Source organism: Piliocolobus tephrosceles, chromosome 16, assembly GCF_002776525.5.
Source record: "Piliocolobus tephrosceles isolate RC106 chromosome 16, ASM277652v3, whole genome shotgun sequence".
NCBI classification, from domain to species: Eukaryota; Metazoa; Chordata; class Mammalia; order Primates; family Cercopithecidae; genus Piliocolobus; species Piliocolobus tephrosceles.
The window spans coordinates 51,099,322-51,123,367 of record NC_045449.1 but is presented as its reverse complement, the minus strand read 5'-3'; the positions used below and the strand labels follow the sequence as shown (position 1 = coordinate 51,123,367).

The 24,046-nt window shown below is 52.7% G+C and overlaps 1 protein-coding gene across 1 annotated transcript; it reads left to right on the top strand.

The window, feature by feature from the left end:
- The first annotated feature begins 1,019 nt into the window (after positions 1-1,019).
- CAVIN1 (caveolae associated protein 1) lies at positions 1,020-23,112 on the top strand. Its single transcript, XM_023204076.1, has 2 exons — positions 1,020-1,916; positions 20,212-23,112. The coding sequence occupies exons 1-2, from the start codon at positions 1,218-1,220 to the stop codon at positions 20,911-20,913; spliced, it is 1,401 nt and encodes a 466-aa protein (XP_023059844.1). The 5' UTR covers positions 1,020-1,217; the 3' UTR covers positions 20,914-23,112.
- The last annotated feature ends 934 nt before the right edge of the window (positions 23,113-24,046 follow it).

The following is a 24,046-nucleotide window of genomic DNA, read 5'->3' as shown; positions in this document are numbered from 1 at the left end:
ACAGGCATGTGCCACCATGTCTGGCTAATTTTGTATTTTTAATACAGAAGGGGTTTCTCCATGTTGGTCAGGCTGAGGTCGAACTCCTGACCTCAGGTGATCTGCCCACCTCGACCTCCCAAAAGGCAGGGATTACAGGAATGAGCCACTGCGCCCGGCCTAATTTTTTTTTTTTTTTTTTTTTTTTGTAATAGAGAAGGGGTTTCACCATCTTGGCCAGGCTGGTCTTGAACTCCTGACCTCGTGATCCACCCGCCTGGGCTTCCCAGAGTGCTGGGATTATAGGCATGAGCCACTGCGCCGGCCTAAGAGAGTTGGGCTTTTAGAAAGGGCTTTACACTAGCCGCGGTGACTCCCAGCACTTTGGGAGGTTAAAGCCAGCAGATCACTTAGCTCAGGAGTTCGAGACCAGCCTGGGCAAAATAGTATAGACCGCCGTCTCTAAAAAAATAAAAATAGAAAAACATTAACTGGGTGTGGTGGCAGGCGCCTGCAGTCTCATCTACTCAGGAGGCTGAAGTGGGAGGATTACTTGAGCACAGGAGGTCCAGGCTGCAGTGAACCGTGATCGGACCGCTGCACTCCAGCCTGGGTGACAGAGTGAGACCCTGTCTCAAAAAGGGGAGTTGGGAGGTGTGCTTTACTTTCCATTTGATTGCCCATTTTAATTTTACTCTGTTAGGACAATTCTAAAAGGAACTTCGAGGAGCTTAGCAGCCCTTCACCACCACCGTGACTCCAAGTACTTCTCTCTTCCTTCCCTCCCACAAACAACCCCTTAAGCTTACCCCTGGATTAGTAACCTGGTTGGGGTTGGTGATGAGGAAATCCGAGAGGCCTCTTAAAAAAGATTGTAAAGGGCAAGGGTCCTTTTGCGCTCAAAAACTAGGCACAGGCAAATACAAGATTTTGCCTATAATTTCAGAATCTCCTGGTCCACCTGACTCCCAGATCTTGAGGATTTTCGGATGAGCAATTCAAGTGAGAGGGAAACAGAGATCAACACTCTTAGAACCTGATTCCCTTCCTCAGATCACATTCCTCCGCCCGTCCCGCTCCCGCCGCCAGCGCCAGCGGAGGCCCTAGTCTCCGGCTCCAACTATTCCAACCATCCCGAAAAGGGTGGGGCGCTCGGCTCTTGGGTCCCCCTCTGCAGCCCCCCTTCGTCGATCTCCCCTTCTGCCCCGGTCCCTCCCCTTCTGGGGTGGGGCCAGCCAATGAGCGATCAGACTACGAAGTTTGGCCGGGGAGCCGGGGAGCTCACGGATCCCCCGCCCAGCAGTTCTGGCCGCTGTCCCGGTGCGCACGGACGTGGCTCGAGTTTCCTCTGCTCTCGGCTCTCGCCCGCTTGCTCTCCCCCCTTCCGCTCCTGCTTCTCTCCTAGTCTCCCGCTCCAGCTCCAGCTCCAGCTCCACCCGGCTGGCCCCGCACGGCTCCGGGTAGCCATGGAGGACCCTACGCTCTACATTGTCGAGCGGCCGCTTCCCGGGTACCCCGACGCCGAGGCCCCGGAGCTTTCCTCCGCTGGGGCGCAGGCGGCGGAGGAGCCGTCGGGGGCCGTCTCAGAAGAGCTGATCAAGTCGGACCAGGTGAACGGCGTGCTGGTGCTGAGCCTCCTGGACAAAATAATCGGGGCCGTAGACCAGATCCAGCTAACTCAAGCACAGCTGGAGGAGCGACAGGCGGAGATGGAGGGCGCCGTGCAGAGCATCCAGGGCGAGCTGAGCAAGCTGGGCAAGGCGCACGCCACCACGAGCAATACGGTGAGCAAGCTACTGGAGAAGGTGCGCAAGGTCAGCGTCAACGTGAAGACCGTGCGCGGCAGCCTGGAGCGCCAGGCGGGGCAGATCAAGAAGCTGGAGGTCAACGAGGCCGAGCTGCTGCGGCGCCGCAACTTTAAAGTCATGATCTACCAGGTGAGCCCACGGAGCGGACGGCGCCCAGAGCTCCCGCGCCCGGCCCGCGTCCCCGGCCTGGGATTTGGGGTAGGGAGACTTGCCCGTGGCGCGGCTCCCCTCCCAGCCTGGTCCGGGCGCCCGGGAGATCCACCCTCCTTCCGGCGAGCGCGACTGGGGTGGGGTGGGGTGGGATGGGGTGGAGGGAGCGGCGAACTCCTGGGGCGCGTAGAGAGGCGCGCTCTGCACCTCACACCTCCCCACTCAGATCCTTCCCTCTGGTCCCAGACTTGTAGCAGAACCGAATTAGCGGGTGGACTTGAGGACGCTGCCTCTCGCAGACCGCTCCCTCCCTAATTGGTTCTGTCAAACTTCTTCCTACTTGGGGGAAGTTTCTAGGAAAGTCAAGGGTCCTCGGCGATCGTTGGGGTCCGCTGTAAGTGGACACTGGCTGCGGGGCCAGGACCTGGGGCCTCCGCGCCTGCGGGCCTGATATAGCGGGTGATTCAGGGCTCAGGCACGCACCAGAGGGAGCTGTGCCAAGCGGGGGACGCGACCGCCAACCTCCTTCCCCGACCCTGTGCCTCCGCGCCCCCGCATCGGCCTCGGCGGCCCACCCCTGTCCCTTCACTGCGCTCTGCTCCTGGCCTCCAGGCATTTTCAGGCCCTTAAGGACACCCTCACCCGCGGCTCGCGGGCACCCTGGGCCTCCTGGAAGCGGGCGGGGCTGGGCGGGGAAGAGTGGGCGTCAGGAGTGCAAGGGGGGCTGGTGGAGTGGGTGGACAGCCTCTGCGGGGTCCGGCGGTCTGGGCGCAGTCTGGGCGCGGTGAATCATCCCGCACGGGGCGGGGGCCAGGCGCAGCCGCGCAGCGGGCGGGAGGAGGCTGGCTCCCCCCTCACCGCCCGCTCCGCCCGGGGCCACTTGTTGCTTTCTTTGCACCTCTCCCCATTCCTCCCACTTGGATAAAAATGTAACTTTTGGATCATAACCCCCAATAAACCTGGGAGTCTCGGGTTTCTATGCTGCTCCTCTCCACGCCGCCTCCGCAGTGCCATCGCGGATAATATATTGGGCTGGGCGGGGAGGGTTCCAGCCTGGCTCCTCCCTGCCTCCCAAAGGCCTGCTGATGCTCCTAACCCCCGTGAGGCGGGATCCTGTGGGGCAGGGGGGTTAGTCTATGCTTCCCTCTCTCCTTCCTCTCCCTGCCAAAGGGAATGGAAAGAAAGGGAAGGCTGGATTTCCCACACCCTCCCAAGTTATAAGACCCCTTTCCGGGAGTTGTGGCTCTGCTGACTGCTCTGGGGCCTGGTCGAGCCGGGTTCTGAGTGACCATCTGGGGTGAGGTGAGGGGGTCCTTGGCTTGGTCTCCCCAGGAGGAATTAAGATAGATACAGATCCGGACAAGTATCTGGGAAGAGTAGAGACAGAAAGGTGGGTCAGCCGGTACCTATCTGAGGTGGTGAGACAGAGGCAGAAATGGCACTTGTCCCCCTCCCCACCCTTACACCGATGACTGACTCCTCCCAGGAGGCATATACGTGGCTTTTAAAAAGCTTTACTTGGCCGGGCGCGGTGGCTCAAGCCTGTAATCCCAGCACTTTGGGAGGCCGAGGCGGGCGGATCACGAGGTCAGGAGATCCAGACCATCCTGGCTAACCCGGTGAAACTCCGTCTCTACTAAAAAAATACAAAAAACTAGCCGGGCGAGGTGGTGGGTGTCTGTAGTCCCAGCTACTCGGGAGGCTGAGGCAGGAGAATGGCGTGAACCCAGGAGGCAGAGCTTGCAGTGAGCTGAGATCCGGCCACTGCACTCCAGCCTAGGCGACAGAGCGAGACTCCGTCTCCAAAAAAAAAAAGCTTTACTTCCCAGCCGGGCGCGGTGGCTCAAGCCTGTAATCCCAGCACATTGGGAGGCCGAGACGGGCGGATCACGAGGTCAGAAGATCGAGACTATCCTGGCTAACACGGTGAAACCCCATCTCTACTAAAAAATACAAAAAACTAGCCGGGCGAGGTGGCGGGCGCCTGTAGTCCCAGCTACTCAGGAGGCTGAGGCAGGAGAATGGGAGGCTGAGGCAGGAGAATGGCCTAAACCCAGGAGGCGGAGCTTGCAATGAGCTGAGATCAGGCCACTGCACCCCAGCCTGGGGACAGAGCGAGACTCCGTCTCAACAAAAAAAAAAGCTTTACTTCCCCTACTTAAGCATTTGGAAAATGTTTGCCCAGAGCTATTTCCACTTAGTCTAACTGCTTGGAGGAAGCAGGATGAGAGGGGGGCTTTTGATGTTTTCTAAGAGACCTGCTTAGTACTGGGGACATTGAGAGGAGGGGAACAAGACAGGGGTCTGGGACAGCAAGCCAGCTCTATATTTCCTCCAGAGCCTGGTGTGGCCGAGGGCCACCATGAAGAGCTCGAGGGGTGACCCTTCTCACTCTAACTGTCCCAGACCATAGAACCTGGGAAAGGTCTTGACCTCAAGGTAAACTTCCCTATGCCAAAGATGGAGATTCTGAGAGAAGAAGGAAAGGTATGGAGGGAGAAAGACTTCTCTGCAGAGGCCGGTGGCATCCCTCTGCTCCACGCTCTCCAGCAGTCTGAGGGGATATGTCTGTATTTTAGGGAGTGGGAGGGAATGTGTTCTAATCACAGGTGACTTCAAATGCATCTGCACTAAACCAAGGCCAGTGGGGGACAGGGAACTGAGGTAATAAGAGTAGCTCAAATGGAGTCCCAAACCCACAGAAGGAATAACTAAGAACTAAAATGGCCCCAACCTGGGGAGGACTTCAGAAGTAAGGAAAAGATTCCAGCAAATGGGGTGAGGCTTGGGAAAGCAGAACTTCCCTGAGCTGCAGAGCAGATGTTCCAGGTGGGGACGATGAGGCGGGGACCGAGCTGCTGGAGGAAAGCAGAGGCTGCTCCTGCTCCTCCCCGAGGTCTGCAGGCCTGAGAAGGGAAGGAGGTAAAAATAGCTCTGTGCCTTGGCAGGCCTATTAGGGAAGATTGGGGGCAGCAGCATTTATGGTAAAGTCCGGCTGAAGGGGGAGGATGCTTGGGTGGCCAGGCAAAGAGACAGAGATTTGGAGAAAGGTTCCTGGGATGGTGTGAATTCTCTGGAGGAGCCATGGAGGAAGGGATGCTGTATTCCCCACTTAAGGGATGGGAGGTGACGATATGGCAGTGGGGGCAGGGCAGAGGAGAACACCAAGGATGGGAAATCTCCAGTTGTAGGATCCAGACATCTGGCCTTCCACACCCTATTCCTGGGGAGAAAAGGAGGGAATCCCTTGTACGGCCCCACCCCATATTCAGGGAACTTCTAGACTTAATGATTTCACAGTTTAAGTTTGCATTTGAACACACACACATACACACACACAAGAAATTCAGCACCTCCCACTCCAAGATACCGCAGCCCTCATCTTAAACTCACTTCTGAGTCATTACTGCCCTTCTCTGGCATTTCCTTCCCTGTCTCCCAAACAAAATCTAGCAGTTTGACATCGCATCCTATCAGGCGACACTTAGCGAGCAACAGTTAGTGAATGAGAGAAATGAATTCTTCTAGTTATAGGAGTTAGTGGGCTGAGGGCTGCAGGAGGATCAGGCCAGATTGTGAATATAGAGGCAGGTGCTCCAAAATACCATGCAGAGGCCGGGCGAAGTGGCTCATGCCTGCCATCCCAGCACTTTGGGAGGCCGAGGCAGGTGGATCACTTGAGGTCAGGAGTTAGAGACCAGCCTGGCCAACATGGTAAAACCCCTCTCTACTAAAAATTAGCCAGGCATGGTGGTGAGGACCTGTAATCCTGGTTACTCGGAAGGCTGAGGCAGAAGAATGACTTGAACCGGGAGGCGGAGGTTGCAGTGAGCCGAGATCGTGTTACTGCACTCCAGGCTGGACGACACAGTGAGACTCCATCTCAAAAATAATAATAATAATAATTAATAAATAAAATAAAATACCATGCAGATGAGTGGAGCTATTATCATTAAAGAGCCAATTCTTCTAGGCAACAATTTGTTCTTTGGGGTTTTTTTGTTTTGTTTTTCAGACAAAGTCTCACTCTGTTGCCCAAGCTGGAATGCAGTGACACAGTCATATCTTACTGCAGTCTTGAACTCTTGGGCTCAAGTGATCCTCCTGGTTCAGCCTCCTGAGTAGCTAGGACTACAGGTGCCCAACACCATGCCCGGCAAATTGTTATTTTTTTTCATATTTGTAGAGTCTGGGGTCTCAGTTGCCCAGACTGATCTCAAACTCCTGGGTTCAAACAGTTCTCCTGCCTGGGCCTCCCAAAGTACTGGGACTACAGGCATGAGCTACCACGTGCATCCAGTTTGTTTATTTTTAAATTTAAAAAGGCTTTATTTTTAAATTATTATGGATACATAATAGTTGTACATATTTTTGGAGTACATGTGATATTCTGAGACAAGCATGCAATGTATCATGATCTAATCAGGGTAATTAGAGTATCCATCATATCAAGCATTTATCATTTCCTTGTGTTAGGAACATCCCAATTCCACTCCTTTAATTATTTGGAAATATGCAATAATTTCTGTTAACTATATCACCCTATTGTGCTACTGAACATTTGATCTTATTCCTTCTATCTAACTGTATTTTTGTACCCATTAACCATCCCCTCCAGGCAACAATTTGCAGAGTAGACCTCTTTTAGATCTAGAAAGCAGGGATAAAATGGAAATACAGGGCCGGGCGCGGTGGCTTATGCCTGTAATCCCAGCATTTTGGGAGGCCGAGGCGGGCGGATCACCTGAGGTGGGGAGTTGGAGACCAGCCTTACCAACATAGAGAAACCCCGTCTCTACTAAAAATACAAAATTAGCTGGGCATGGTGGCACATGCCTGTAATCTTGGGAGGCTGAGGCAGGAGAATCGTTTGAACCTGGGAGGCAGAGGTTGCAGTGAGCTGAGATCGCACCACTGCACTCCAGCCTGGGCAACAGAGCAAGACTCTGTCTTGAAAAATAGTATAGTATAGTAAATACATAAACCAGTAATACAGTGATTTATTATCAATATCAAGTATTATGTACTGTATATAATTGTATGGGCTAGACTTTTATACAACTGGTAGTGCAGCAGGTTTGTTTACACCAGTAATCACCATAAACTCTTAAGAAATTCATTTCACTAACAGATTATGATGGCTATAATGTCAGGCTGGAGTGCAGTGGCACGATCTTGGCTCACTGCAACCCCTCTGCCTCCCAGGTTCAAACAATTATTCTTCTTCAGCCTTCCAAGTAGCTGGGATTTACAGGTGTGTGCCACCATGCCTGGCTAATATTTTTGTATTTTTAATAGAGACAGGGTTTCACCATGTTGGCCAGGCTGGTCTTGAACTCCTGGCCTCAAGCAATCCACCCGCCTTGACCTCCCAAAGTGCTGAGATTACAGGCATGAGCCACCGCAACCAGCCTCCATTATAATTTTATGGGACCACGGTTGTGTATGCCATCCATTGACTGAAACGTCATTATGCGGCTCATGATTATAAATGTGTTCTGGAGCAGTTTTGAGGAGGCAAAGTCAGTGACTTACATATGGACCAACAGCAACGGACCATCAGACCTGCTCCAAGTGCTTGGGGATAAGGGCCAGGAAGCATTTAAGAGATTAGGTGTCTCATGGGCATTAAAGGGGAGGGCACCAGGGCTGGAACGAGAGCCTGATGGCTTCTCCTCCCCAAATCTCAACCCATCCTGTACCTCTTTCCTGGATTCAATGCAAATTAGGGCTGCCGTGCTCCAGAAGAACCCCAAACCTTTGTCCAAAAATATTCTCAACTCAGGGCTTTAGTCCCTTTCATCCCTAAAACCCAGCGGCCATGGAGAGTATGCATACTACATCCTTCCTCCCAAACTCAGTTTGGGTTGTTTTTCCTGGTCACTGGGTCCAAAGCAGGGAGGGTATTTTTAGGGGTGTTCCCAAGACCAAAGGAAATCATACTATCCCTGGGTTCCTCCCTCCTTTTTTTTTTTTTTTTTTTTTTGAGAAAGGGTCTTAGCTCAGTAGCCCAGGCTGGAGTGGTGCTATCGTGGCTCATGGCAGCCTCAGACTCCTAGGCTCAAGCAGTCCTCCCATCTCACCAGCTCAGCCTCCTGAGTAGCTGAATCTATATGCCCAGCTAATTTTTAAATTTTTTCTTTCTTTTTTTTTTTTTTTCAGACAGCGTCTTGCTCTGTCACCCAGGCTAGAGTGCAGTAGCATGATCTCAGCTCACTGCGACCTCCACCTCCTGGATTCAAGCAATTTTCATGCCTCACCATCCTAAGTAGCTGGGATTACAGGCGTGTGCCCCCACAGCTCGCAAATTTTTGTATTTTTAGCAGAGACGGGGTTTTACCATGTTGGCCAGGCTGGTCTCGAACTCCTGACCTCAGGTGATCCACCTGCCTCAGCCTCCCAAAGTGCTGGAATTACAGGCGTGAGTTACCGTGCCCAGCCTAAATTTTTTTTCTAGAGGGTCGCCACTGTTGCCCAGGCTGGTCTTGAATTCCTGGACCCAAGTGATACTCCTGCCTCGGCCGCCCAAAGTGCTGCGGTTACAGGCATGAGCCACCCGGCCTTTTTATTTTTATTTTTCATATTGTAAAGGTCAAAGTCAAAAGCATGAAGAGACAACAAAGAGTGGGCAACTGATAGCAAGAGGGGAGGGGATATTGTTGCTAAGCAACTAACCTCAGAAGTAGGAGTGACTTGGGCCTTTTTTTTTTTTTTTGGAAATATAACATTGTGAATCATCATTCTGTCATTATAAGTTTTTTAAATTTTTCTTTTCTTTGTTTTGTTTTGTTTTGGTTTTGGTTTGGTTTTGTTTTTCTGAGACAGGGTCTCGCTCTGTTGCCCAGGCTAGAATGCAGTGGCAGCTATCATGGCTCACTGCAGCCCCTGCCTTCCGGGCTCAAGCATTCCTCCTGCCTAGGCCCCCAAGTAGCTAGGACTACAGATGGGCACCGCCATACCCAGCTAATTTTTGTATTTTTTGGTGGAGATGGGGTTTCTCCACGTTGCCCAGGGTCTCCAGTTCCTGGGCTCAAGCAATCCGTCTGCCTCGGCCTCCCAAAGTGCTAGGATTACAGGCGTGAGCCACTGTACCTGGCCTCATTATCCATTTCTTGAGCTGGACGACACTGTGATCAACTTCATCTCCTTCATTTTGTGGTTTAGGAAGCTGAGGCCCAGAGAGGGGAAGTCACTAGCCTATTGTCACTCCAGTGATTGGGAGTCAAACTGGAGCCAGAACCCAGGTGCACCCTTCCGCTACACTCACTGCTCCCCACCCCTCCTTCCGTTCTGGGCTCTGCAACAGAAAGCTGGGTGAAGACTAGCCCTGACTAACCGACGGGTAGCTGTGGCTCCGCCACTTGCTGAGGGAGTTAGTTGCACAGTCCTGGCGCTGGGGCAGCTTTGCGTGCGTATGGGTGTGTGTGCGCGTGCGCGGTGTTGGCTATGAGTGGCCATTAGCTGCTTAGCCTTGTGAGTGCTGAAGTAGAGGCAATGTGTGGTCACCTGGCCTGGTGATGGTGGGAGGGGAGGGCTGTACAGGAGGGGAGGAGTGTAGGGAAGGAGTGGAGCTCCTGGTTGGCTGTGGTGTGCCCTGGCAGGGACTCCACACCTGCCTAGGAGAGGGACATGTTGGTTCCCTTTCTCTTCAGCCTCTCTGCCACTCCCACCTCCTCCTTGTACCCTGCAGGGCAGGTTGGGACCTGCTGCTTTGTTTTTTTGAGACTACGGGCTTTGTCAAATACTGCTATCACCTGAGTCTAATAGTGCCCCCCAAGTGTCCCTCTTTCCTGGCTTCTGATTGCTCGAAGCAAGAAGCCTATTGTCTTTGGCAACTAAGCCCCTCAGGAGAGAGAGTTGGGGGCTGCTGCAGAGGTCCCCGGGACATAGGCTCACCTGTTATAAAAATAGCTTGGTTTTGCCAGGCACAGTGATGTGTGCCTGTAGTCCCAGCTACTCAATAGGTTGAGGCAGGAGGATCGCTTGAGACTAGAAACTTGAGGCCAGGTTGGGCAGCATAGAGAGATCCTATCTTAAAAAAAAAAAATAGAGCTTGGTTTTGGATCCTCATTTCCCTGTGCATTTTAGTGTATGATATCTTAAGTGGTAGCGAGAGGGAGGAGTGGTGAGAAAGACAGAAGGTGGGGACATGGCCAAAGGGAAATTGCCAGGATGTCCCTTTTCCATGCCTATCCCTCTCCTCATTTGGGGTAGCATCCTGTGTCCACCTTACCCCAGGGAAGAATGAAAACAGATTAAGCTGGGCACGCTGGCTCATGCCTGTAATCCCAGCACTTTGGGAGGCTGAGGTGGATGGAACATTTGAGGTCAGGAGTTCAAGACCAGCCTGACCAACATGGCGAAACTCCATCTCTACCAAAAATATAAAAAAATTAGCTGGATGTGGTGGCACACACCTGTAATCCCAGCTACTTGGGAGGCTGAGGCAGGAGAATCACTTGAACCCAGGAGACAGAGGTTGCAGTGAGCCAAGATCACGCCACTGCGCTCCACAGTCTGGGTGATAGAGCAAGACTCCGTCTAAAAAACAACAACAAAACTGGGATTGGCAGAGTCTGACTCTGAAGACAGTGAAGTCATGTGCCTTCATATTTACTCATCTGAGCCTCCCCAGTTATAATCCAACAAATGGCCTCTTAGAAAACTCCTTATCCACCTCTAGCAGCCTCCATAGCCTTCCTATGATTATGGCTGGGGAAGGGTTGAAGGTGGAAGCCCAAGAATGGGACTAGGGAATATTGTAGAGGGAGGAAGGGAGGGGTTCAATTAAAGCTGTTTGTTAATTCATGGGCTTGGGTTTGCCCCACCCCTTTTGGCCCCAGGGCCCTCTTTTTTTTTTCCCCCCCTTTTTGAGACAGAGTCTTGCTCTGTTGTCCAAAATGTGAGGAGCTAGACCTCAGCTCACTGCAACCTCCACCTCCCCGGTTCAAATGATTCTCCTGCCTCAGCCTCCCAAGTAGCTGAGATTACAGGTGTGTGCCACTGGCCCCACTAACAGTATTTTTTGCAGAGACCTGGGCCATGTTGCTCACGCTGGTCTTGAACTCCTGGGCTCAAGGGATCCACCCACCTTGGCCTCCAAAGTGCTGGGATTACAGGGATTACAGGCATGAGCCACCATGCCCAGCTCCCAGGGCCCTCTTGATGAAGCATTTAAAATGAGTTTCTAGCCGGGCGCGGTGGCTCAAGCCTGTAATCCCAGAACTTTGGGAGGCCGAGACGGGTGGATCACAAGGTCAGGAGATCGAGACCATCCTAGCTAAAATGGTGAAACCCCGTCTCTACTAAAAAATACAAAAAACTAGCCGGGCGAGGTGGCGGGCGCCTGTAGTCCCAGCTACTCGGGAGGCTGAGGCAGGAGAATGGCGTAAACCCGGGAGGCGGAACTTGCAGTGAGCTGAGATCCGGCCACTGCACTCCAGCCTGGGCAATAGAGCGAGACTCCGTCTCAAAAAAAAAAAATAAATAAAATAAAATAAAATGAGTTTCTAGGCCAGGCATGGTGGCTTACGCCTGTAATCCCAGCACTTTGGGAGCCCAAGGAGGGCAGATCACTTGAGGTCAGGAGTTCAAGACCAGCCTGGCCAACATGGTGAAACCCTGCCTCTGCTAAAAATTCAAAATATTAGCTGGGCATGGTGGCACGCACCTGTAATCCCAGCTACTCAGGAGGCTGAGGCAGGAGAATAGCTGAAGCAGGAGGCAGAGGTTGTAGTGAACGGCGATCAGAGATGACACCACTGCACTACAGTTTAGCAGCCTGGGCAATAAAGAAAGACTCCATCTCAAAATAAAATAAAATAAAATAGGCCAGGTGCAGTGGTTCCTGCCTGTAATCCCAGCACTTTGGGAGACTGAGACAAGAGGATCACTTGAGGCCAGGAGTTCAAGAAGAGCCTGGCCAACACGCTGAAACCTGGTCTCTACTAAAAATACAAAATTAGCCAGGCGTGATAGCATGCACCTGTAATCCCAGCTATTTGGGAGGCTGAGGCAGGAGAATTACTTGAACCTGGGAGGCAAAGGTTGCAGTGAGCCAAGATCGTGCACTGCACTCCAGCCTGGGCAACAGAGTGAGACTCTGTCTCAAGAAAATAAAATAAAATAGTTTCTAGCTTGGGCAACATAGCGAGACCTTGTCTCTACCAAAAAAAAAAAAAAAAAAAAGATTAGCTGGGTTTGATGTACACACCTGTAGTCCTAGATATTTGGGAGGCCGAGGTAAGAGGATTGCTTGAGCCCAGGAGTTGGAAGCTGCGGTGAGCTATGATTGTGCACTGCACTCCAGCCTGGGCAACAGAGCAAGACCCCATTTCTTTAAAAAAAAAAAAGTGGTTTATTTCCATCCTAATATATTGTGCTCCCCTCCCTACTCACCAGCCCCTACTCTGCATGCCACCAAGGCCCGTTTTTCTCAACTCCTTTTGCACCCACCCCAAGCCCCATTTAAACCCCTTTTCCTCATCTTAGCCCAAGAAGAAGCCGAATGCACCCTCTGACCCGGCCACAGCCGAGATCGTGCCTTTTGACCTGCCTGAGACTGAACCCTTTGACCTGAAGCCTGAGACAGTGCCTGAGCTCCCACCCTTTGACCAGACGCCTAGGGCACTGCCGTATTACCCAGAGCCTGGTCCCCGGCCCACCCCAGAGGAGCCGACAGCCGGTGGGAGTGTTTAGGGTCTCCCGGGTCCCGTTCTGTGGGCGTGGGGTATCTCTCCAATCCACTGTCAGCCCACAGCCTGGTGGTGATCACTGCCAGGAGAGCTGCCATCCCCAGCCACTGCCCACTGTGGACGGGTGCCGGGTACTGTGAGAACACTGGTGTTACGCAGAGTTCAGGCGAATGGGGTGTATACAGTGGGGGTGGGAGGGGAAAGGAAGGGGCTTCCCCACTTCTTGGTTTCTGTTTTTAATAGTAAATGCTCCCCTACATTTAAGCTGCACCTGAAGGCTGCCCAGCATGAAGGCGCATGACTTCTGGTTCTGCCTTTCCCCTGCTGCCTCCTCCTCAGGGACAACCCAGATTGGCCCAAAGCCTCTTTGGAGAGAGCCGTCATGAGGCCTAGGCCTGGGGTCTGTTCTGTGCCCTCTCCACCCGCTCCCTGCAGCCGAGGAAAACATTTACACGTATTTTTTCCAGTTTCTTTTAGAAAATGCTTTGCAAAGAGGTCGCTTATGTTTGCCAGATCCTGCCTTGGGTGGGGTGCCCAAAAGCTGCTAACTCACAGAGGCCAGGAGGGGGGCATTCTAGCTGGCTCTGGCTCAGGTCCTCTGGCTTTTCCTATAGCTCAGTGTTTCTCAACTTTAAAAAAAATTTTTTTTAGAGATGGGGTCTCACTGTGTTGCCCAGGCTGGTTCCGAATTCCTGGGCTCAAGTGATCCTCCCGCCTCAGCTTCCCAAAGTGCTGGGATTATAGGTATGAGCCGCCTCACCCAGTCAGTTTTTGTTGTTGTTGTTTTCATAATCACCCCCCTGTTAGTTTTTTTTTTTTTCTTTTCTTTTCTTTTTTTTTTGAGACGGAGTCTCACTCTGTTGCCCAGGCTGGAGTGCAGTGGCGCCATCTCAGCTCACTGCAAGCTCCGCCTCCGGGGTTCATGGCATTGTCCTGCCTCAGCCTCCCAAGTAGCTGGGATTACAGGCACCTGCTACTGAGCCCAGCTAACTTTTTGTATTTTTAGTAGAGATGGGGTTTCACCGTGTTAGCCAGGATGGTCTTGATCTCCTGACCTCGTGATCCACCCGCCTCGGCCTCCCAAAGTGCTAGGATTACAGGTGTGAGCCACCGTGCCTGGCCTTTTTTTTTTTGAGACATAGTCCTACTCTGTCACCCAGGTTGGAGTGCAGTGGAATGATCTCGGCTCACTACAACCTCCACCTCCTGGGTTCAAGTGATTCTCCTGCCTCAGCCTCCCAAGTAGCTGGGATTACAGGCATGCACCACCACACCCAGCTAGCTTTTGTATTTTTTGGTAGAGACAGGGTTTCAAACTCCTGACCTCAGGTGATCTGCCCACACTGGCTTCCCAAAATGCTGGGATTACAGGTGTGAGTCACTGTGCCTGGCCCTTTTAGATTTTTTTTTTTCTTTTTTGAGACAGAGTCTCGCTCTGTGGCCAGGCTGCAGTGCAGTGGCACGATCTCACCTCAATGCAATCTCTGCCTCCCTGGTTTAGCCTCCCGAGTAGCTGGGATTACAGGCTTGCGCCCCCACACTCAGCTAATTTTTGTATTTTTAGTAGAGATGGGGTTTCACCATGTTGGCCAGGGTGATCTTGATCTCCTGACCTCATGATCTGCCCACCTCAGCCTCCCAAAGTGGTGGGATTACAGGCGTAAGCCACCGCACTTGGCCCCTTTTAGATATTTTTAACCAAGCTGTTCATCTCCCTCATGAAATGTTAAAACAATAGACACACTGTATATATCCCTTTATGTACTGTGGCTCTTGGGAGTGGCACAAATCATTGTGATATCTAAGTCCCCTCCCAATCTCCAAGAATCAATTTTCACTGTTTTGGAGGCAGTTTCACCCCTGCCAAGAATGCATGCTAGAGCAGAAGGGAGGGACACTTCTGCCCTTGGGGTCTCTCATCTCCTTGTCTTAGCAACCTCCAGCAGAGGTCCTGAGTTTTAAAGACGTTCTCTCCCCTTCACCTCTCCCCTCCTCTGCACCCTCTTCTAACATACACTCTAAGCAGATCCTGGGTCTCTGAATTACCTCTCCGGTCTCCTCCAGCCATTCCCAGGCAGTGGTTGGGGACCTAGAGCTGGTCAGCTCTAAGTCAAGAGAGCCTCCTACCCAGACCCATGTGGCATCTGTCCCTTTTCCCTCACAAATGTGAAGTGCCTGGCCAAGGGCCAGATGCATAATAGGTGCTCAGTGACATTATAATCTTATAAAAATCTTCCTAAGCCATATTGCAAGTTTAGACAGCCGGGTTGGGGGGTGGAGTGGAAGAGGCTGGGAGCCCCCCTGTGGCTCCTCTACGTCCATCCAGGATTGAGGAGCTGTGCGTGCTTGGCAAAGGGCAGGGGGAGTTGTGCATGCTTGTGTTCAGACCTGGTCATTAAAGGTAACTCTGGAAACCAAGCCTGTTGGGAGCGGTGGTTTTGTTTAATAAAAACGGGAAACAGAACAAGCAGAGCCGTCCCTCCTTGCCATCCCCTGAGATCCTTCCTTTGGCTTAGGAGCTCTGCCAGGGAAGTAGGGGTGGGACAAGGGTGGCTGGCCTGTGTGCCTAGGGTGGAGGGAGATGATTTTGCATTGTGTTTGTGGTGGTTTTTACCAGCAGGCAGATGGGTGGGACCAAGACAGCAGTCCAAGGCTGTGAGTCATGGGGGAAACCTGGCTTGGAGTGGAGGGGAAAAGCTAATGGTGGAATACCCTTTCCAGACCAGCCTATTGGACATCATCCCAGCATTCAGCTCAAGTTGTTTCATCTTCTGTCCCCTGACCTTCCACCAAGAAGGCAGCTCCTATCCCAGCAGTTTGGGAAGCCGAGGCGGGCGGATCACAAGGTCAGGAGATGGAGACCATCCTGGCCAACATGGTGAAACCCTGTCTCTACCAAAAAAAAAAAAAAAAAAAAAATACAAAAAATTAGCCATGTGTGGTTGCGGACGACTGTAGTCCCAGCTACTCAGGAGGCTGAGGCAGGAGAATGGCGAGAACCCGGGAGGCGGAGCTTGCAGTGACCCGAGATCGCATCACTGCACTCCAGCCTGGGCGACAGAGTGAGACGCTGTCTCAAAAAAAAAAAAAGAAAGAAAGAAGGCAACTCCTATGGTGTAAGCCATCACTCCGGGAGAAGCCTACAATGAATGGGGTTAGAGCCCCCAGATCCCTTACTGGTCTGGAGAGATTTCTAAATCCAGGAAGAAACCTCCCCTTGGCCAGGCCCAGTGGCTCATGCCAGAAATCTCAGCACTTTGGGAGGCTGAGGCAAGGGGATCACTTGAGCCCAGGAGTTCGAGACCAAACTGGGCAACACAGTGAGACTCTGCCTCTACAAAAACTACAAAAATTAGCTGGGCATGTTGGTGTGCACCTGTAGTTCCAGCTACTTGGGAGGCTGAGGTAGGACGATCACTAGAGCCCAGCAGGTTGAGGCTGTAGTGAGCTGTAATCATGCCACTGCGCTTCAGCCTGGTTGACAGAACAAGACTCCATCTCAAAACAAACAAAAACACAAAAATGACCGGGCGTGGTGGCTCATGCCTGTAATCCCAGCACTTTGGGAGGCCAAAGCGGGCACATCACTTGAGGTCAGGAGTTCGAGATCAGCCTGGCCAATATGGTGAACCCTGTCTCTACCAAAAAATACAAAACCTAGCCGGGTGTGGTGGCGCATGCCTGTAATCCCAGCTACTCGGGAGGCTGAGGCAGGCAAATCGCTTGAACCCAGGAGGCAGAGGTTGCAGTGAGCCGAGATCACGCCACTGCACTCCAACCTGGGTGACAGAGTGAGACCATGTCTCAAAAAAAAAAAAAAAAAAAGCCAGCATGGTGGCTCACACTTGTAATCCCAGCACTTTGGGAGGCCAAGGAGGACGGATCACATGAGGTTGGGAGTTCAAGACCAGCCTGACCAACAAGGAGAAACCCCATCTCTACTAAAAATACAAAATTAGTCAGGTGTGGTGGCGCATGCCTGTAATCTCAGCTATTTGGGAGGCTGAGGCAGGAGAATCGCTTGAACCCAGGAGGTGGAGGTTGCGGTAAGCCAAGATCACGCCATTGCACTCCAGCCTGGGGAACAAGAGCAAAACTCCGTCTCAAAAGAAAAAAAGGCCGGGCGTGGTGGCTCAAGCCTGTAATCCCAGCACTTTGGGAGGCCGAGATGGGCAGATCACGAGGTCAGGAGATCGAGACCATCCTGGCTAACACGGTGAAACCCCGTCTCTACTAAAAAATACAAAAAACTAGCTGGGCGAGGTGGCGGGCGCCTGTAGTCCCAGCTACTCGGGAGGCTGAGGCAGGAGAATGGCATAAACCAGGGAGGCGGAGCTTGCAGTGAGCTGAGATCCGGCCCCTGCACTCCAGCCTGGGCAACAGAGCGAGACTCTGTCTCAAAAAAAAAAAAAAAAAAAAAAAGAAAAAGAAAAAAAAAGCTAAAAAAGCAAAAAACCTCCTCTCACTAGGACTGCTCCCTTATGTTGCAGTTTGAGACCTTTCATGGAGCACTAGGAAGATGGCACTGGCTGTAAGAAGCCTGCAGCTCTCTCCCCAGTCCCATTCACTTCCAAGTTCAGCTGGCAAAGACCTTTATCTAGGAAGCCAGGGGCCAGGAAAACCAGCCAGCTCAGCCTTTAGGGGTAGGGGTGGAGCAGGCAGCAGGGGTAGGGGAGAAGTGGGGGATGCTGGGGGTGGGGCAGAGAGACAAAGTGGATTTGTTTTCCAGCAGCTGGGGCTGTTTCCTGACTATTCCCTGCCTGTCACCCTTAATCCCTCCCTAGCCTATTCACATTGTCTGAGTTTAAAGGAGGGGCTCTCCTCCACCCTTTGGTGGGGCGTGGGTGGGTTTTTAGTCTGGGAGGTTATGAAGGAAAGATCAGAGCTGAATATATATATATATAAAATATATATAAAGATCAGCTTTGATCTTTTTATATATATATATAATACACACACACACACACACACACACACACACACACACACTGGGGCTGCAGGTAAATTCTGGGTGGAGATGGATGAAGAGGGTTTAGATCCTAAAATGATACGCACTCCAGTAGCAGGCAGGGTAAGGGTGATTGTAGGAGCCCCAAAGTGAATGACTGGAAATCAGAGGGAATCCAAAGAGAGGTTGAGACTCTCCTCCTACACTCAGAACAAGGAAAACACCCTTCAATGCCTCAGTCAATAAGAGGCAGAGGGATAAACAAAATGCCCTAGTGATCTGCACTAAGCCGCCTATGGCAGGGGGAGACTACAAGTCCCAGCATGCCCTGTGCCTAGGTCACCTTGCCTGCTGGGAGGTGTAGTTGGGTAACAGAGAGCTGGAGGTGGCTTGGTGCCCAGCAGATCTGGTGCCCAAATGAGAGAAGAGGTGGAGCCAGCATTCCCTCTTTGTCCCTGCTAATGCTATTGACAAGAAGGGAAGGAAGTTGGGAGAGGGTGTTCCTAGTTTTCAGTGTAAACCAGGAAACTCTGGGGGGATGTTGACAGGAGGGAAGAGGAAAGAGGTTGGGGGCTGGGGAAGGAATTTCTGTAGCAGGTGGTGCAGAGATACTGAGTGGCCTATATAGGGGCGGGAGGAGGGGTGTATCTATGAGAGGACTCAGTTTATGTTGCCTCATTTTCTCAGGGGACAGGAATTTTCTTACAATTCTGGGAAATGGTCTTCCGAAAACCCTTTAGAAACGCAACTGTCTCTCATTCCTTCATTTGAAGTCCCTAAAGGGAGTCTGGGCCAAAGAGGAGATCCTATTGATGATCTTGGTCTGCCCTTTCCCTTTCTGTGCTCAGCCTCCCCTGTTTTCTGATGGGGGTGGAGGTTGGGTAGGGAGTGATCCAGAGATTCTGAAATGTTGGCCAGAGTCAAGATCTTGGAAAATCTTCCTGGAATGGAAAGCAGTTCTGGTACTAAGTCCTCCAAGGAGAAGACAGAAAATCTAAGAACTGGCTCTGAGTTCCAGGATCATGGAGAATCTGAGACCACCCATCCTACTCCTAGACCCCTGAGCTCAGGCTTTGTATGGGGGGCAGGGGGTGGGGAAAGCAAGAATTGAAAGGTAATCTCTCTTCCATCCCATCTCTGTGGTAGGGAAGTCACAACCAGAAGAAATGTCCAAACTGGGGAGAAAACATGTCCTTGGCTCCCAGCCAGCTTCTTCCTCTTTCCAACATCAGTTTCTAAATGTGAGGGAGGGGGAGAAAGACCACTGGCAGAGCCAAACAGTATGAAGGAGTCAAGGAAGGTGGAGGTAGGGGAGGGTAGACCACAGTTCTCCATCTCTCAGCCTGCTTCTGAAATAGCTTGAGGCCAGGTGCAGTGGCTCATGCCTGTAATCCCAGCACTTTGGGAGGCCAAGGCGGGTGGATTATTTGAGGTCAGGAGTTCGAGACCAGCCTGACCAACATGGTGAAACCCCATCTCTACTAAAAAATACAAAAAAATTAGCCAGGTGTGGTGGCGCATGCCTGCAGTCCCAGCTACTCAGGAGACTGAGGCAGGAGAATTGCTTGAACCTGGGAGGTGAAGGCTGCAGTGAGCCGAGATCGCGCCACTGCACTTCAGCCTGGGCCACAAAGCGAGACTCCATCTCAAAAAAAAAAAAAAAAAATGAAATAGCTTGAGTCTGGAAAATGCACTCCCTTTACTTTACCTGCTTGGGTGGGTAGGTTTAGCTGTGGGCTCAAACCCCTACCGGCTTTCAACCTAAACAGACACTCCCATCACTTGCTTTTCCGCCTGGCTCGGGCAGTGTGCGATTTGCGGCACCAGAGGGCGCTCGCCCATTTCCAAAGTGGAGCTGTGTCTCCCGAGGGCCGTAGTGGTTTAACATCATCTGCGGGAGGACAGGGCACAGGACAGGGTTGGACAACCACAGAGATTTTAGCCCAAGTGCAGCCCATCTGCAACCCGAAGCTCGGTCCCCTGCTCGCGCGGTCTGTATAGTCACCATTCGATCAACACACATGTATTTTTTTAGAGAATGGCGGCGCGAGGCCGGGCATTGTGGCTCACACCTGTAATCCCAGAACTTTGGGAGGCTGAGGCGGGCGGATCACCTGAGGTTCGGAGTTCGAGACCAGCCTGACCAACATGAAGAAACCCCATCTCTACTAAAGATACAAAATTCAGCCGGGCATGGTGGCGGATGCCTGTAATCCCAGCTACTCGGGAGGCTGGGGCAGGAGAATTGCTTGAACCCGGGAGGCAGGGATTGCAGTGAGCCAAGATCGTGCCACTGCACTGCAGCCTGGGAAATAGAGCGAGACTCCGTCTAAAAAAAAAAAAAAGAGAGAGAGAGAGAATGGCGACACGGGGTTGGGGTGCCGGAGATGGGGGCTATGTTGCCCAGGCTGGTCTCGAACTCCTGGATTCAAGCGATCCTCCTGCCTCCGTCTCCCAAAGCGCTAATGTTACGTGCGTGAGCCTACACACATGTATTGAGCACCCGCCAGTTTTCCTGCGGACCACGCGTGTCCCGTGCTCCCCTCTCTCCAAGATCCCCACCACCCAGACTCAGGCTCGCTCACGTCTCCCTCCTCCGACCCCTCTCATGTCCCTTCTCCTCTTCCCTTAGGATGAAGTGAAGCTGCCGGCCAAAGTGAGCATCAGCAAATCGCTGAAAGAGTCGGAGGCGCTGCCAGAGAAGGAGGGCGAGGAGCTGGGCGAGGGCGATCGGCCCGAGGACGACGCAGCGGCGCTGGAGCTGTCGTCGGACGAGGCGGTGGAGGTTGAGGAGGTTATCGAGGAGTCGCGCGCGGAGCGCATCAAGCGCAGCGGCCTGCGGCGCGTGGACGACTTCAAGAAGGCCTTCTCCAAAGAGAAGATGGAGAAGACCAAGGTGCGTACCCGCGAGAACCTGGAGAAGACGCGCCTCAAGACCAAAGAAAACCTGGAGAAGACGCGGCACACCCTGGAGAAGCGCATGAACAAGCTGGGCACGCGCCTGGTGCCCGCCGAGCGGCGCGAGAAGCTGAAGACGTCGCGAGACAAGCTGCGCAAATCCTTCACGCCCGACCACGTGGTGTACGCGCGCTCCAAGACCGCGGTCTACAAGGTGCCGCCCTTCACCTTCCACGTCAAGAAGATCCGCGAGGGCCAGGTGGAGGTGCTCAAGGCCACCGAGATGGTGGAGGTGGGCGCCGACGACGACGAGGGCGGCGCGGAGCACGGGGAGGCCGGCGACCTGCGGCGCGGGAGCAGCCCCGACGCGCACGCGCTGCTGGAGATCACCGAGGAGTCCGACGCCGTGCTAGTGGACAAGAGCGACAGCGACTGAGCGCCCCCGCTGCCACCCACCCCATTCCTCGCTCCTTCTGAACTTCCTCTGTCGCATTCTCTCTCGGCCCCGAACTGGCTGATATTTTTCTAAATTGAAAACACGGCCCCGCCCCAACACCTCCAGGATCTCCCGTCCCAGTCTTAGAGCTGTTAGGACCCGATGGGGAGGCAGCCCCCGCAGTGGACAGACCCCGCTTGGACACAGTCCGGGTGGAATGGGAAGGGAATGGTCGATCCCTGTCCTGATTATCCAAGCCGGGATCTCAGAGGAAATTGCAGTGATTCCACAGTTAGGCCCCTCTGGGGGTGTTGCCTTCCCCTCAGCCTCTCCTCACACCACCCACCCAGCTGCTGTCATTCCGCTGACTGAGCTCTTCTTCATTCTCACCCTGACCCCTGGGGGACTCAAAGCCAAAACTGCCCAAAGAGGCAAGATTGAATCCTAAAGGGGATCCTTGCCCCCATGGGAGGCCCCCTATTGGGAGGATGTGAAAGTAGCTTTGGGGTGAAACTGAGGCAGTGGGGAAGAGAGCAGAATGAGCCCTCACCCTGGCTGGGGGGTCCAGCACAGGCTGTATCTGCAGAGGGTCCCAGAGGAACGCTGGAGCCAAGAGAAGCCCTGGAAAGGGGGATGGGGAACGACATGTGAGGGATGGCACACTGATGGGTTTATGCACCTGTACACAGGAGCACATGGCCATGGCTTTGGAAAGGAGAATGGGAAAATAGGAGAAGGTTGGCCAGGCTGGGTGGCTCATGCCTGTAACCCCAGCACTTTGGGAGGCCGAGGTGGGCGGATCACCTGAGGTCTGGAATTCGAGACCAGCCTGGCCAACATGGCAAAAACCCATCTCTACTAAAAATACAAAAATTAGCCGGGGATGGTGGCGCATACCTGTAATCCCAGCTACTTTGGAGGCTGAGGTGGGGAGAATTGCTTGAACCCGGGAGGTGGAGGTTTCTGTGAGCCAAGATCGCGCCACCACACTCCAGCCTGGGTGACAGAGTGAGACTCCATCTCAACAAAAGAAAAAAAAGGAAACTAGGAGAAGGTGGAAATGGGTGAAGAGGGAAGTTCCCTCACTAGCTGCATGAGAAGTCCATCCTACTGTGGTTCTCCGTGGGCAGCAGGACCATTTTTCAGAATCAAGAGGGAGGACAGTGTGAGAAGGTGGTGATCCAAAGAGGACAGAGAGGTCAGCCCTACCCAATCCCTCAGATGGGCTCTCTGGGGCGCCCCCAGGGGCAGCCTATTTCTCCAAGTCCAGAAAATTAGGGTCCCAGAAGGGGGCAGCAGCAGGCTGGGAATTAGGAGGGAGAGCAAGGTGCTGACCCTGCCACGTTGAGAGCTGGAGGGGAGGTGGGGAGAGCACATCACAGAGCAGCCAGCCCTGGTTCACTCCTGGCAGTTTCTTCTCAAGCTCCTTCCCTAGCTGGGCATGGTGGCACATGCCTGTGGTCCCAGCTACTCGGGAGGCTGAGGAGGGAGGATCGCCAGAGCCCAGGAGTTTGAGGCTTCAGTGAGCTCTAATGGTGCCTCTGCACTTCATCCTAGGCAACAGAGCAAGACGCTGTTTAAAAAAGAAAAAATCCTTCCCTAGAGCTAGAATCCTAAAGCTGCAGAGCTAGCCAAGGCCTCACTGGTTTCCTTGTCCTTGGGGTGCCTTTCCTGAATCTTTGGGGGTGAAGGGAGTGTTGCTCCCAGTCCAGAGGCCTGATTCTGTTCGGACCAGGTTCTCAAGACAGGAGTCCCTTTGTTCCTCCCCATTAAAGGGGGTTTGTCAGAAGCAAGAACAGCCCCTCTCCCCAGTCACAGCCTGAAGGGAGGCCCCGAGGGCTTCCTGCTTCCCCCACCTGCTCCTTACCTTCTCTGCCCTGCTTTTTAGAACTGCAGCTCATTGTTTTAAGGGATTGGGGGAGGGAGCCTGGGGACACAAACCTTTTATACAATACAAAGCTTTGCTTTTTTTTTTCCTTTTTTCCTTTCTTTTCCTTTTCAGTTGTCTTCTCTCCTCTGAATGGTTGAAGACCCCTCTGCTGAGGGAGGTTGGGGATTGTGGGACAAGGTCCCTTGGTGCTGATGGCCTGAAGGGGCTTGAGCTGTGGGCAGATGCAGTTTTCTGTGGGCTTGGGGAACCTCTCATGTTGCTGTGTCCTGGTGAGCAGCCCGACCAATAAACCTGCTTTTCTAAAAGGATCTGTGTTCGATTGTATTCTCTGAAGGCAGTTACATAGGGTTACAGAAGGCAGGAGGGAAGGAGGGAGAAAGGGAGGGAGAACTGTTGGTATAAACTTGTCTCACTTGCCTGGGGTGGGGGAAGGCCAGGGAGATAATAATAATTGCCAATTTATTGAGCCCTTACTCTCCGCCAGGAACTGTTCTAAGCACTTTGGTATGCAATTGCTTATTTAATCTCATAACAACCCCACTAGGCAAAGCCTATCATCATTCCCAGTCTAGATAAAAACAGTGACTTGCCTAAGGTGCCATAGCTGGGAAACAGTGGCACTGGGATTCAAAGGCAACTGGATCCTCAGTCTCTTTCATGGTTATAACCCTGTGTCTATACAGGCTCTGTAACCCTGTGTCCCCCCACCCCCATCCCCCATCCACTTCCTGCAGTCAGGACATTAGCCCTCCACACACACCCAGTTACTGTACTCAGCCTGAGCTTCTCACACACATACCCCTTGGAATCATAGGCCTGGAGGAGGCAGCCTAGGGGAGGGGAAAATCAAAGGCTCTCAGAGGGCTGAATATCGGTAAAGAAAGTGCATGACGTATCCCAGTTGTATCCACACAGCATATTTCAATCTCCCCACAACCCTGTGATGGGCACTGCTATGGTTTAAATGTATTCCTTATATTTCTTTCTTTTTCTCTTTTCTTTTTTTTTTTGAGACGGAGTCTTGTTATGTCACCTGGGCTGTAGTGCAGTGGCGTGATCTCCGCTCACTGTAACCTCCGCCTCCTGGGTTCAAGTGATTCTCCTGCCTAGCCTCCTGATTAGCTAGGATTACAGGCATGTGCCACTGCGCCCAGCGAATTTTTGTATTTTTAGTAGAGATGGGGTTTCATCATGTTGGGCAGGCTGGTCTTGAACGCCTGACCTCAGGTGATCTACCTGCGT